At 63.3% G+C, this 14128-nt stretch overlaps 1 protein-coding gene across 2 annotated transcripts in view; it reads left to right on the top strand.

Annotated features, from left to right (window-relative positions):
* The window catches only part of FOXO6 (forkhead box O6), a 43454-nt gene extending 31384 nt beyond the window's left edge, over window positions 1-12070 (top strand). For both annotated transcript variants that reach the window (XM_074563184.1, XM_074563182.1), the window contains one exon: window positions 7153-12070. In XM_074563184.1, the coding sequence (XP_074419285.1) occupies window positions 7153-8565 (1413 nt within the window). In that variant the 3' untranslated portion in view covers window positions 8566-12070. The remainder of the gene's footprint in view (window positions 1-7152) is intronic.
* The last annotated feature ends 2058 nt before the right edge of the window (window positions 12071-14128 follow it).

Below are 14128 nucleotides of genomic sequence, written 5' to 3'. Positions count from 1 at the left end.
GGCGGCTGGAGAGGGGCTGTGCCCGGGGGATGGGTGAGGGGTGGGCTGCAGCGTGGGGACCCCGTACGCCCCAGCTGCCCCTCTCCACGGCCCAGCGCACGCCTGGGGGATGATTAGCGGCTCCTAATGAGATGTTGGCTGGGCTTCGCGCCGGCCGTGGTGCCTGAGGAGGCGGGAGCTGCTCTGGCCCGGCCATGCTGAGCGGCCCCCAGGCTCCTTGCGTGTCAGCCACCTGCGACGGAGGGTCTGGGACGGCCGCGGCCCGTCACGCCTCTAATGGGCATTTGGTTCAATTAGCAGCACGTCAGAGCGGCTCTGCTCAGGCGACGCACTGACCCGAATACACTCGCCTCCGCTCGGCAGCCGCCGGCGAGACCCCCGCGGCGGGGAGGCGGGAGCCCCCCGTCTGCACCCGCCGTGCCCTTCCCGGGGGCACCGGGCAGCCCCTGCCGTCCCCCTGCCCAGCGCCGGCAGCCATGCCGTGGGGAGGGGGGGGACACGCTGGGGGGCGACACAGCCCCAGCTCCCCAAGGGGGAGATGTCAGACCCCAGCTGGGGTGCAGCGAGCTGGCTGTGGGGCGCATGAGAGACTGCAGGGGGGTGGGGGGTGGGGGCTTGTGGGGCACTGCAGGGGGGCTGGCTGTGGGATGCTATGGGGCACTGCGAGCGGTGATGGAGCGCTGCAGTGGGTTTGCTGTGAGATGCTGCTATAGGGCGCTGCAGGGATATGGCTGTGGGGTGCTATGGGGCGCAGCATGGGGTGCTGTGGGGCGTTGCAGAGAGCTGGTTGTGGGGCAGCTGCATGGCTACAGGGCACTGCAGAGGGCTGCCTGGGGGTGGGAGGGGGCAGCGCAGAGGGCTAGTGGGGGGGTGCTGTGGGGCAGTCCCACGCCAGCGTGCTATGGGGCTACCACACTCCAGCATGCTGTGGGGCAGTGCAGAGCACAGGCTGAGTTTCGGAACAGAGGAGATCCCATGCACGTGGCAGCTCCTCCAAACCGCCTCGCTGAGCCCCGCGCCGGGGGCTGCTCCTTGCCGGGGAGCTGGCATGTGCCACCCCAGCCCGGGGACGGCGGGGAGATGGGGAGATCAGTGGGGCTGCCCGCAGCAGAGTGGCCGGTGGGGATTCACAGCCCTCCTGAGCCCCGTGTGCTGCTGCTGCCAGGCTGCATCCCGTCCTTGGGGAGCCTGGTGCGGAGCCGTAGGAACCTCGTCACGCGTTAGGCTGGATTTACACTGCCCTCGCCCCATCTTTCTCCTCCATGCCACTTCCCCCCCCTCGGGGCTGGCGCTGGGTTCACCCACCTGCGCAGGGGGGGCTGCCGTGGCGGGGGGGGGCGTGATGTGCCTGGGGGCTGTCGGGGTTCTCATCCTGCGCGCTGCCTCAGGCAGCTGCTGTCAGCACGGACTGTCCCTCCTGGTCGCGGGGTTGAGGGGGGATGCTGTGAGCATCTGGGGTGCTTGGCATCCCTCTGGCGCGCGGGGCGGGCGGCCATGCTGTGCCAGCTGCCATCTGCTCGCCAGGCAGGCGTGGGCCGGGCTCAGGATGCGGCGCTTCGGTGCCAGCGCTGGTGGGCTGCACACCCCCACCAGCCGCTTCGGGCAGGAGGGAGGGGACAGGGCCCGCTCCGATGGTGGCGAGTAGGGCTGGCCATCCCCGGGGGATGGTGCCAAGAGGCCATGGTGATGGCCATCCTGCACTTAGGTGCTGGTGCCCATGGGCAGTGCCGGTTCTTGGGCGATCACTACGTCTTTAGGAGTGTCACCGGTGACTGTTCCGTGCCACCGCCAGCCCTGCACGGCATCCCCTGGGATGAGGCACCATCAGGGCTGTCGGCAGCATCTGCCCCCTGGAATATTTCCTCCAACGCTGGCAATTTTTATGTGTGAGAAGTAAATAAGCATCAATTAACCCCCGGAGCCACCCTCGTGCTGCCAGCGAGCGGCCGGCAGAGCGCTCGCTCGTTAGTGGCCCTGTCGCTGCTTCCTCCTGTTAACCAGCGTGCGAATCCCCGCCAGGTAACGGGCTCATTAGCTGGATGGACCAGCAGCCCTGACAGACGGACGGACCCCGACGCGCCCTGGCTGCAGGGCTGGGGGTCACTGGGAATGCGCAGGGTCTCCACGAGCACGACTGGGCTCTGCTGCCATTGGGAGGGGTAGATTGCGCCGGTGGGGGGAAGGCTGGGGTTTGGGGGTTTTACTCAGAAAAACCCTGGGTGAGGGGGGGTGGCAGTCAAGGGGGAGTGACGGGGACAGCAGATGGGTGCAGGGGATGTGGCGGGGTCCACAGAGCCCCCTTCATTTGCTCTCCCCAGCTCTGGCCCGCAGCAGGGCTTGTGCAATCCTGCTCTGGCTGGAATTGCGCTTGTTTCCCCCAGCCCGTGCTCCCCCCGGGACACGCAGGAGAATGTCCAGCCCCCCCTCGCACCCCGAGACCCTGGGGGCATCCCCAAGCTGGACCCGCCACTGGGATGCTGGGGATCGGTGGGGCGCTGGGGATGCTGCAAAGGGCACCTCGGTGCCTGGCGTCGATGCCCGTCTCGGGTCCCCCCCGCACCCGCCGCCGCGCCGGGCACAGCCCCGCGGGCAGCGTCTGGCCCCTCCGAAGGACACGGAGGGGGACACACAGGATCCCAGCCATCCCGGCCATCCCGGCCATCCCAGCGATGCAGCAGCAGCAGCGGCAGAAAACATCGCTGCCAGATGCAAATTGATAGTCAAGTCACTCATCCAAACAATAGGGTCCGGCTAATCCTTTTACAATGGGACTAATTGCTAATCAGACCGATTTCACACTGGCTGTTCCCCTGACAATGAAGCTCCGTGGAGAAGGGCTCCTGGGGGGGGGGGTGAGGAGGCTCAGTGAGTGCCCACAGCTCCCCCCAGCCCCCTCAGCCCCATGGCAGCCCCTGCAGCAGGGCCAGCCCCCCGGCAGACGGGTACCGGGATGGCACCCGGGTCTTCCAGCTTGGCAAAGCCTCCAGCAGCCCGTGGCCAGGGACTGGCGCGGGCTCCAGCCTCATCCTCCCTTGGTGCCAACCGGGGCTGAGCAGCACCTGGGTCCGCCTGCAGCACCCGGCAGCCCTGGTGCCACCTCCAGCCCTCACCTCCACCACCCCGAGCATCCCCTGCCCCTCCGCGGAGCTACGGGGGGCGAGGGCTGGCGCCTGGTGCCGGCAGTGTGCCCAGGTGGCCAAGAAAGGCAATGGCGTCCTGGCTTGTATTAGAAATAGTGTGACCAGCAGAAGCAGGGAGGTGATTGTCCCCCTGTACTCAGCACTGGGGAGGCCACACTTTGAGTATTGTGTCCAGTTCTGGGCACCTCAATACGAGAGAGATCTCGAGGTGCTGGAGCGAGTGCAGAGGAGGGCAACGAAGCTGGTGAAGGGCCTGGAGAATAAATCTTATGAGGAGCGATTGAAGGAGCTGGGACTGTTCAGTTGGAGGAAGAGGAGGCTGAGGGGAGACCTCATCGCTCTCTACAACTACTTGAAAGGACACTGTAGAGAGGTTGGTGCTGGTCTCTTCTCACAGGTCATTAGCGATAGAACAAGAGGGAATGGGTTCAAGCTGCAGCAGGGGAGGTTTAGGCTGGATATGAGGAAAAAATTCTTCCCAGAAAGAGTGGTCAGACACTGGAATAGGCTGCCCAGGGAGGTGGTGGAGTCTCCATCCCCGAATGTGTTTAAGACTCGTTTGGATGTGGTGTTGGGGGATATGGTGTAGGGGAGAACTCTGTAGAGTGGGGTTGGTGGTTGGACGCGATGATCCCAAGGGTCTTTTCCAACCTGAATGATCCTATGATCCTATGATTCTATGATTGGGACATGGTGGATGTCACCCCCTGGCATGGGCTGGATGTGGGCTGGGTACCGATGCTCCTTGCCTTGTGCCGTTTGGGTACCGTGGGGCTGCGGTGCCACGTAGGGCCAGGGTGCCAGGAGGGTCTTGCTGCTTTGGCGAGGGGCCTGAGCCATTGGAGCAGGGCAGGCAGGGCATGGCAGGGCGACATGGGGACAGATGGGGACGGGGAGGGAGACACAGCAAGGGTGCAGGGCCCGGACAGCCCTGCAAAGGTGCAGGCTGCTGCGGGAAGCGGCGGGGCTTTGGGTCGCAGGGCAGAGAGGGGCAGAGCAGTGCCGGAGGCGTCACGGAGACCCTGGGACTGGCATCAGCCTTCGCCTGCTTCCCCTGCACCCAGCCGAAAATCTGCCAGACACTGGTGCAAGGCAGCTGCTGCCAGGGAGGTATTGCCTGCCCTGATGTCCCCTCACACATTGTCACACTGCCAGGGCCTGGCCAGGAGCTGAGCCCCACATTTCGGGCCGTGTCGTCATGGACTGCTCCCTGCTAGCCCGGGGCTGGGTGCTGTGGGATGCTGGGGGCTGTGGGATGCTGGGGGCTGGGGGCTGCCGGGGTGGTGGTGGGTGAAGAGGTCCCTGCCTGCCTGGTGTTAATAAGCTCCCATCCCGCCCCCGTGCAGCCCCCTGCCCTGCGCCGTGCACCCCGAGCCGTGGCCAGCTGAGCACATCGGGGTGCTAATGAGGAGAGAGCCAGGCTCGCCGTGCCTTGCACTTAATTGCTGCTGTCTTTTGGCTGTTAATGAAGCTCCGCTGCAGAAGAGGCAGCAGCCTGCCCTCCCCTCCTCTCCCTCCGCAGCCTGACCCCGCCAGCCCGGTCCCCTGCCCGGCACCAGCCCCACCATGGCTCCAGGTCCATGGGTGGTGCTGGGTGCCTGCGTGCCCTGTGCTGGAGCTGCCAAGCAGAGGGAGTTGCAGAGGAGGTTATCACCCTGATGAATGTCACCCCCATCCAGCCGTGGTGTTCCCAAACCCCCCAAACCCTGCTCCCTCTCTCTGTGCCAGGCACGGCAGCTCAGCCCCAGTCATGCAGAGCTGCAGCATCTCCTGCCTCTGGGGCTGAGCAGACCCGGGGAGCGCTGGCCAGCGAGGGACCCCCTATATCGGGGGTCCCCAAACCTACAAGGGTGCACAGCAAGCCCTGCCGGGGTGTCCCCACACCCCTGGATGATGTGTGTGGGTGCAAGGTGGCACCACGGGGCTGATCCGGCTGGGGGCTCTGGCTCTGCAAATGCAATGATGGCCACATGCTCTGTCCCCTGCCACTTGCATCATGGCTCGGTGGCATGGAGAGGAGCTTGGGTCACCCTGTGGCTGAAGGGAGAGGTGTCTGGGGGGGTCAGGGAGAGCTCTCCCTGCCAGGCTGGCTGGCCCAGGGCTTGGCTTGCTCTGGCTGACGGCGATGAGCAGTGGCACGGGCAGCCACCGCCGCCTGTCCCAGCCTGTTCCCGGATCCGTGCCAGCCACGGCCTGCCCCCTCCGCAGATGTACCGGGGGCCGCGCAGGAAGGGGTTAACGGCTAGCCCATACCTGCAGTTGCATTTTAAAGATGTGAAATTAAAGCCCGTAATTTATTCTCCCCACACACGAAGGAGCAATTAGTTCTAAACACGGCTTAATCAGTCAGCGCGAGATTGATTTCTGTAGACTTGGATTTGGTGGCTGCTGGCGAGGAGCCAGCCTGGGAGCAATCTCCAAATAAATGAAGTGCAGAGAAGTAAGCCGTTACATAATATGATAGATGAGGCTGGAGCTCACTCGCCTCTTCATTAGTATTCCGCTGTACGCCAGCAACGGCACCAAACTTTCTCCCCGGCACCTTGGTTCCTTCCCCCTCCCCGTCCCCCCGCGGCTGGGCAGGGGCAGGAGCAGCTCCCTGCCCTCAGCAGCCCCTGCCGAGCCCCCAGCCCACGGCAGCGCCGCAGCACCGCGGGGTGATGCTTCTCTGGGCTCTGCGTCTTCCCTTTCCCCTGTGGACCCTGGGGAAACTGAGGCACGGGGAGCTGGAGCGGCATCCCACGGGCTGCAAGAGGCAGATGTCCTCACCCCCGCTCTTCCCCTGGCCGGAGCTTTGAAGGCATCTCCCCAGGGGCATCCCAGCACGTCGCCCCGTGGTTAGTGGCAGCTGGGGATGCTCGCGTTGGGATGTGGCCCTGGTGCAAGCTCCTTGCCTCCTCCTGCCTTCTGCACGGCCATCCCCGCTCCAGCCCGTGCGCTGCTCGGCGCTGCAGGGCAGACGAGAGCCAGAGGAACGGAGTGCTGCTCAGTGTGAACCCCTCCGCGGCGCTGGGTGTGGATGCAGGGAGCCAGGATTGTCTGGGAGCAAAGCAGTCCCCCGCCTTGTGTGGGCAGTGGGGTTTGTAGCTGGCGTTGCAGACCCTCTGTGCTGTGGTACCCCCAGCTTCTTGGGCAGGGCTTGTGTCTTCTGTCCCTGTCCCAGCCTGCAGAGGCGCAGGGAACCAGACGCCCTCCGCCTGCGCTCCCGGCCCTGCTGGCAGAGAGTGACGGGCGTTTTGGGGACAAGGTCTGGCTTACCCGGTGCTGACACGTTGCTTTGGGCTGCGGTGGTGCCGATGCATCACCCTGCCCGGCGGTGAGGGAGGAGGGAGCACATCGCAGAACGATGCCGGGCAGGAACGTGGGTTTGGAGCCAGCTCCAGAGGGTCGGTGTGGGGCAGTGTGTGGGGAAAGGGAGTCCCTCTGCCCATGGAGCTGGTGGGGTGGGGACAGGGGGCTGGGACCTCTGCCGACATGCTGGTGGGCAAGGCTGTGTGGGGAGCATCCTGGCGGGCTCTGCTCCCAGAGTGGTTGGCCAGGGCTGGGAGGGATGGAGAAGACCTGGACCTGTGCATGGTCCTGACTCTGCCTCTGCTTTCCTTGTCCTTTCTATGTCCTCTTTGCCTTGTCCCTCCCCAGGCTCCTGCCAGGGAAGAAGAGTCCCCCGAGACCTGGCCTTGCCTGCTGCAGGGCTGGTGCAGGTCCCCGGGGTACATGCTAAAGACACTCCCCCCACTCCCTGCCATGACAGTAATCGTGCTGACGATAGACAGCGGATGGATGCAGCAAAGGGCCATGACCCGTGGGCTCCTGGGCGTGAAATGCCTGGCAGCGCTGTGGGAGAGACCCCCCAGCTGAGCCCGCTCGGCCCTGCCCCTCTGTGATGTCCCAGGGGATGGAGCCCAGGTCTCCCATGATGCCCCGGGTACCCCCAGCCCTGTGGTCATCCCCCTCCTGCCTGGGGCTCTGGAGCCGCTGCTGACCGTCCCCTCTGTCCTTGCTGTCTCCGCAGAACTCCATCCGGCACAACCTCTCCCTGCACACCCGCTTCATCCGCGTGCAGAACGAGGGCACCGGCAAGAGCTCCTGGTGGATGCTGAACCCTGAGGGCGGCAAGACGGGGAAGACGCCCCGCCGGCGGGCGGTCTCCATGGACAACAACAGCAAGTTCCTGCGCATCAAGGGGAAGGCCAGCAAAAAGAAGCAGCTGCAGGTGACGCAGGAGCGCGGGGAGGACAGCCCTTCCTCCCAGCAAGCCAAGTGGTCGGAGAGCCCCGCGTCCCACGCCAGCGACGAGTACGACGCCTGGGCGGACTTCAGGACGCGGGCCAACTCCACGGCCAGCACACTGAGCGGGCGCCTCTCGCCCATCATGTCCAACCACGAGCCGGATGAGCTGGAGGAGGACGACGGCACCCCCTCCTCTCCACTGATGTACCCCAGCCCCTCCAGCACCATGTCTCCTTCCCTCAACGCCCGCTGCTCCGTGGAGCTGCCCCGGCTGACCGACCTGACCGGCACCATCAGCCTGAACGAGAGCCTCGGGGAGAGCATGCTGGAGGACCTGCAGGACGGCTACACCATGAGCCCTTCGCAGCAGCTCCCCCCAGCCGCCCTGCGGCAGCGGAGCTCCAGTTTCACCTTCAACTCCAAGTGCTCCACCATGGGGGCCGCCACCAACACCTACTGCGGGACTATCTACAGCCAGCCGGCCATGAGCCTCATGCGCCGCCTGCCCATGCAGACCATCCAGGAGAACAAGCAAGCCACCTTCTCGCCCGTCAGCTCCTACAGGAACGCCTCGCTGCAGGACCTGCTCTCCTCCATCTCCTACGCGCACAAGGAGAGCATGGTCCCGGGGGACCTGCCCCTGCCGCAGGCCAGCCCCATGGTGCCGGCCCGTGGCCACAGACACAACCCATTGCTGTGCGGGAGCGGGGAGCAGGGTTTGTCCTCCTACCCGTCCCACTCGGGCTCTCTCATGAAGAGCAACGCTTTGTACCACCCGTCACCAGCCGGTCACCACCCTGCGGTCAACACCAGTGCCTTAGCTAATCCTGTCAGCCTTATGAGCTTGCCCAGTGACACGTGCAGCATGACGGCCATGCCGCACCACGGGCACCTGCATTCCTACGCTAATAACCAAGGGGCACACATGAGCTTGCTGGATTCGCTGCAGGGCCCCTACCCGGGGGCTGTCCACCCCCCAGTGTTGGGCCAAGACAGGTTCCCAGCAGACCTGGACCTGGACATGTTCAACGGGAGCCTGGAGTGCGATGTGGAGTCGATCATCCTGAATGACTTTATGGACAGCGATGAGATGGACTTCAACTTCGACTCGGCTCTCCCACCGCAGAACGGGCTCAACGTGCCCGCGCTGCCCGGGGGTCCGCAGCCCACAAACCAGAGCTGGGTGCCCGGGTGACGCCCGCCCCGGGGTGGGGGGGCGCTCACCACCGAGAAGCCACGAGGGGAACATTGAGACTAACTTTTTTTTTTTTTTCCTTTCTCTTCTGCCTTTGTTTGTTAAGATGGGCTAGAGCCATCGGCCGGAGCTTGAGGTCGAACACGAAACACAAACCGTAGGGTCACATGTTGAGACGGGGTAGGGCCCCCAGCCCACACGCATGCCCCATCTGCTGGGTCCTCCTGCGAGCATCCTCCGCAGGATGCGTGGGAGAGGCAGCCGGAGCCCGGCGGGTGCAGGGGCGGAGCAGGAAGGGAAAGCCTTTCCAGATGGTCCCAATGCCCCGCTGCGACGGTGCCAGTTTGGTTTGTCCTTGGGCTGGTTGACAGAGTGGCGACGGCTGGTGGCGTGGGAACCCCCTGTGTGGGCACCCCGCTCTGGAAAGGGACCTTTTCTCTGAGCCACCGCGGAAAATGAGTCCTCTGAGTAGAAGTATCAGGAGTAGGGAGCCTGCCCCAGGGCAAGGGAGAGCTCGTCACCCTTAAATCCAGGTGGAGATCCGAGCTCTGCCAAGCCCGCGCGCCCAGGCCACCTCTGCTGTGGGGCCCCTTGCGTGGCTCCAGGCAGGTTTTCCTCCCAAGCAGTGAGAAGGGGGGGGGGTTGGCGATGGAGGGCGCGCAACCTGCAGCCCTGGGGACAGCACCTCGGTAGCCCAGGTGCCCGCCGGTGGCTGGGGGTGCCACGGTCATCACGCCTGCCCACGGGAAAGCTGCAGCGCCCTGCCCGGAGCAGGCATGGGATGCTCCTGCAGGGGATGGTCCTGCTGGGAGTGACCGCTGCTGGCCTGGTCCCCTGTGCTGGAGGCTCAGGGGGAGCTCACAGGGTCGGGGAGGGGTGGGTGTATTTATTTGATTTCATGCACTCTTTTGCCATTGAGTTTTTGCGTTGGAAGGAAGGAAGGATGGAGGGCAGGGAGAGGAGGAGCGGGGCCGTGGACTGTGGGGAGGGCTGTGCCCCATTGCAAGTCTCATCTTGGCTCGGCCGTGGCGCTGGGTGTTGGATGGTGGCGTGGAAGCTGGAGGGGCTGTGATGTGGGTCATGCCGGAGGAGGGGGTGTGTGCGCGAGAGGAGGGGAGGGATGCGGTGGCTGGTTCACCCTGCCCCAAGCCTGGGGGACCCACGCTGCGTCCCCTACGTGCAGAGCTCAGGGAGGTGCCACAGGGCTCGCAGCCGGGGCTGTGGGGGTTTCTGGGGGGGGGTCACTACTGGTTTCAGGAGTGACTCCAGCCAGCAGCCAGCATGCCTGTCCCGCGGGGCTCGCTGCCCATCCCCAGGGATGACAGGAGAGCTGGTGCGGGGGGGTGGCAGCAGGAAGGGGCAGCCCTGGTGCACCCATCTGCCAAGGGCCAGTGCTCCAGGGGGATGGGGAGCAGGAGTCACACCTGGTCCTGCTGTGTGTGGGGACCCCAAACTGTCCCCACTGCTCTGCGGCCAGGGGTGAGCCAGGGACCCACCGCCCTCCTGCACCGCGTGGCGAGGACTGCCGGCTGCGGGGAGCTCAGCCCTGGGGCAGCGGGGGTTTGGAGCACGGCGGCCAGGCGGAGGAGATGGAGGGACTGGGAGGAGAGGCGGTGGGAGCTGCTGCTCTGTCCCCCGGGGCTCAGCCCGTCTTCCTTCTGGGCACCACAGGCTTTCTCTAACCCCCACCCCCCACCCCTGGGGTGCAGCAGGATTATTCCACTGAACCAGCACATCCTCCTGGCCCAGCTCTTCCCTCGCTCCAGCACCACCTCCTCCACCATGGGGTGGGCGCTGGGTCCCACCTGGCCCCGGGGGGAAGCGGGGGTGCTTGGGGACGGCAGGGTGGGACCCAGGGTGGGCACCTCCTGCTTCTCTCCTGACCCACCCGGCTGTGGCAAAGCGCGACAGAGGAGCCCCATGTGCCACCATTCACCTTCGCCCTGAGCACACGGCGGGCATGGTCTCTAAAGACATTCTTACAGGTTAATTAATTATGTTTACATTATTTGATCATGTACAGAATTTAATATATTCTATTATATATAATCTTTCTTGAATGCTTTTTTAAAAAGGATTATTCTTTGGTCAGGATCATTACCGCATTTGTTTTATACACCACCTCTCGTTTCAGGCGTACTTAAAATCGTTGGAAACTGATGGCAAATGGCTATTTAATACCTGGCACCCGGCTCTGCGCATGGCGGGGGTGGGGGGGAAGGAGAGGCAGGGAGGGCAGCTGGGGCTGCCAGGGGAGAAAAGGGGGGCTCTGCCCCCCGAGCATGGGAGGAAGGAAAGGGGTCCTGGCTCTTCCAGGCATCCGCTCTCCAGGCACACCTCCAGCAGCACACCAGCAGCCGGGCAGCGCGGGCCGGCGGGGGCTCCCCCCGGCAGTCGGGCACTTGCAGATGGGATGCTCAGGCACAGAGACCCCCCCCCCCCCCCGGCACAAACCCCTTCAGTGTCACAGATACGGGGCCGACCATAATCGCGGAGGGGAAGCCACACCAGCAGTAGGAGAAATGCCCCCCCTTCATTGTCCCGCGCCTGCCCTGCTCCCCCCGGCTTGCCTCCCCCTGCCCTGCTGCGTGGTGCCCCCGGGGCATCCACCCCCCCGGGGCGCGTCCCATTGCCAAGCTGTCTTTGTGGTTCGTGACCGTGGGGTTGTCGTGTGTGCGGTGGAGTCGTGTTGGTAAGCGTCGTGTGTACAGTCTCGTCGTGCGGTGCGAGGGACGGCGGGCAGCGGGAGGCAGGAACAGAGACCACCCCCCCCAACCCCCTCCCCCCCCCTCCCAAAGTGGCTGGGACCCCGGGGAAGGCTGGAGGGGGAGGCGAGACGGGCTGGCCCCGCCGCAGAGCTGAGGGATGCCGGGACCATGGTGCCCGGATCGGGTGGTGGTGGTGATGGCACGGGGGTGTCAGGGCTGTGCCCATGGGGCAGGCAGGTCCTGGGGGTGCTGGCGCAGCCGTGCCCCCTGCGGCTCCCACCGCCCCGCTGCCGGCGCTGCTGGAAGGGGAAACCAGGGCTTTATTTCGTTGGCAGGGGCTACAGGTTCCCTCTCTGGAAAGAGCTCCCCGAGCACAGGCCACCTCACGTCCCACCTCGCTTGGCTTCAGCCTCCCCACTCCATCACCCCCTCTCCCTCCCGGCCCCCCCCACCCCACAGGACAGCCTCTGGGGACAAGGAGCATCCTCTGCTCCCAGCCCTGCTCCCGCCAAGCCCCAGCCCTTCCCAGAGCGAGAAGCCGGTGTCGAGGGGACGCTGAAGGGACCCCACCGGTTTGCTTCATACGGCAGTTTTCGGTCCGTCCTTTCCCTCGTATTTATAACTGTACAGACTGGGGGGGAGGGTCTCTGACAGGCGTCATCTCTCACCATGCATCTATCGTAGGCAATGGTAACTTTCTTGATCGTGCTATTAGAGTTTGTGTATGTGGCAATGTAAAGAACTGTGTATAGTGCATTGTACAGCATATTTTCATGAATAAAATTGTTTTAAATATTGCTTATGTGTGTCTGAACTGGGGCAGTACTGGACCAGTGAAGCTGGGGGGCCTGGGGAGAGCCAGCGAGGAGAAGAGGTGACGTTTGGTGAAGCTGAGCTTGCAGCCAGCGTGGGGACGGTCGGGCTGAGGTGCTCGTGCAGTCCCGCCTGGACACAGAGCTCCGGACATTCTCCTGGGCAGTTTATAAATATACATATTTGCTGACTTTTAACAATATTTAACAATATTTTCTGAGACCGACGGCCTGCCTCAGTGTCACCGCTGCCCGGTGCAGCGGTGGGTGACAGTGCCCAGCTTGTGGTGGTGCTCATGCCCTGCACCCGCCGCCCCAAGCCCCGTCGCTCCCTGAGTGCAGCCCCAGCCCCTGGCCTGGAAATCCCCTTTTTCAGCAGCTGTGGGAGCTGTTTGAACTGAAACTTCCCCTTCTTGTGGGTGAATATATTTCCTGTCCTGGGAAAAAATTGCCAAAGTGACTGGAGTCTGTGGCTCCTAGTTTGGGCAAGGATTTGGGGTCTTGGGGCAGAGTGGGTTGGGAAGAAACCTCTGTGGTTGAGGGCTCAGGTTCAGGGATGGGTCTCTGCTTTAAGACCCCTCAGTCAGCCCCGAAAAGCGGACTTGGCCACCCAAGGTGCTCCCCAGAGCTCATCAAAGCAGGCTGGAGAAGCTGAAACCCCTCTGAGGACTAACCTGATCTCCTTCTGTGACAAGGTGGCCCGCTTGGCGGATGAGGGAAAGGCTGGGTGTTGTTTACTTGGACTTTAGTAAAGCCTTCGACACGGTTTCCCACAGCGTTCTCCTGGAGAAACTGTCTGCCCATGGCCTGGACGGGCGTACGCTTCACTGGGTGAAAAAACGGCTGGAGGCCGGGCCCGGAGAGTGGTGGTGAATGGAGTTCAATCCAGTTGGCATCCCGTCACAAGTGGTGTTCCCCAGGGCTCGGAACTGGGGCCTGTTCTCTTTAATATCTTTATCAAAAACCTGGGCAAGGGGATCAAGGGCACCCTCAGCAAGTTCGCAGGTAACACCAAGTTGGTGGGAGCATCGGTCTGCTGGAGGGTAGGACGGCTCTACAGAGGGATGTGGACAGGCTGGATGGACGGGCTGAGGCCAATGGTGTGCGGTTCAACACGGCCAAGTTGGACTTTATGATCTCAAAGGTCCTTTCCCACCTAAACGATTCCATGGTTCTAGGTGCTCTCAGGCACAGAAAGCTGCTGCCAGGCACCGAATGGGCCAAGGGGACGGGTCCCCTTCCAAAACCCCTGTTCCCATCCTAGCGCTCTGGCCAGCTGATCTCTGCTCCTCATCCTGCCTCTCCTCGGGGAGGTTTTTGGATGGCTTCTCTGAGGGCGCTGCAGGAAAGGCAGGACTCATTCCAGGTCACTCAGCACCTGAGCTCCCGATCCCATGCATGGCTCGAATTCAACTTCTCCCTTGATAAACAGCTACAAGAAAGGTGGGGAAACTGAGGCAGCCTCCAAAACCTATTTCGAAATATCCCCCCCCCATCTCCCCATCCATCTGGTGCCTGGGGGAAGGGGCTGTTGGATGTGGTTTGCAGGAGTCTGTGCACGCTACGCACAGCATCTGAACAATATGTGTCCATCATATGGCACTTGTGGCCAAGCAGTGTCACCAGTTTAGCCACCTCCACTTGCTGGTGTTGCAGGTGGAGCATCTTTCTTCGTTTCTGCTCTTGCGGATTGTCCCTATGTCACTGCCATGTAGCGAAGTGCAGGCATGGAGAGTCCTGGCGAGGAGGCTCGAGGCACCCAGTTCTTGTCTACTGATGGTCTTTTGATAACTCGGAGAAACAGCCATTAGCGCGGCGGGGCGGTCGTGCCTCAGAGGTGCTCCCAAAGACCTGGCACACCCCTGCAAGCTTGTCCCTCCAGATCAGTTCTGGACTCAACCACGAAAGGGAAAGAAAGAGTTCAACTACTAAAGACTTTCCTATCAGAGAATTCAATTAGTGCAGAACCTAATTGCCGTGGGTCGATGGATGAGAAGGTTCCAGCCCCTGACCCAGCAGTGAGCCTGGCTGGGTGCAAGAGGA

This window comes from Larus michahellis, chromosome 19 (assembly GCF_964199755.1).
Source record: "Larus michahellis chromosome 19, bLarMic1.1, whole genome shotgun sequence".
NCBI lineage: Eukaryota > Metazoa > Chordata > Aves > Charadriiformes > Laridae > Larus > Larus michahellis.
Note: the sequence above shows the minus strand (reverse complement) of the source record. Positions and strands in the feature narration are given on the sequence as shown.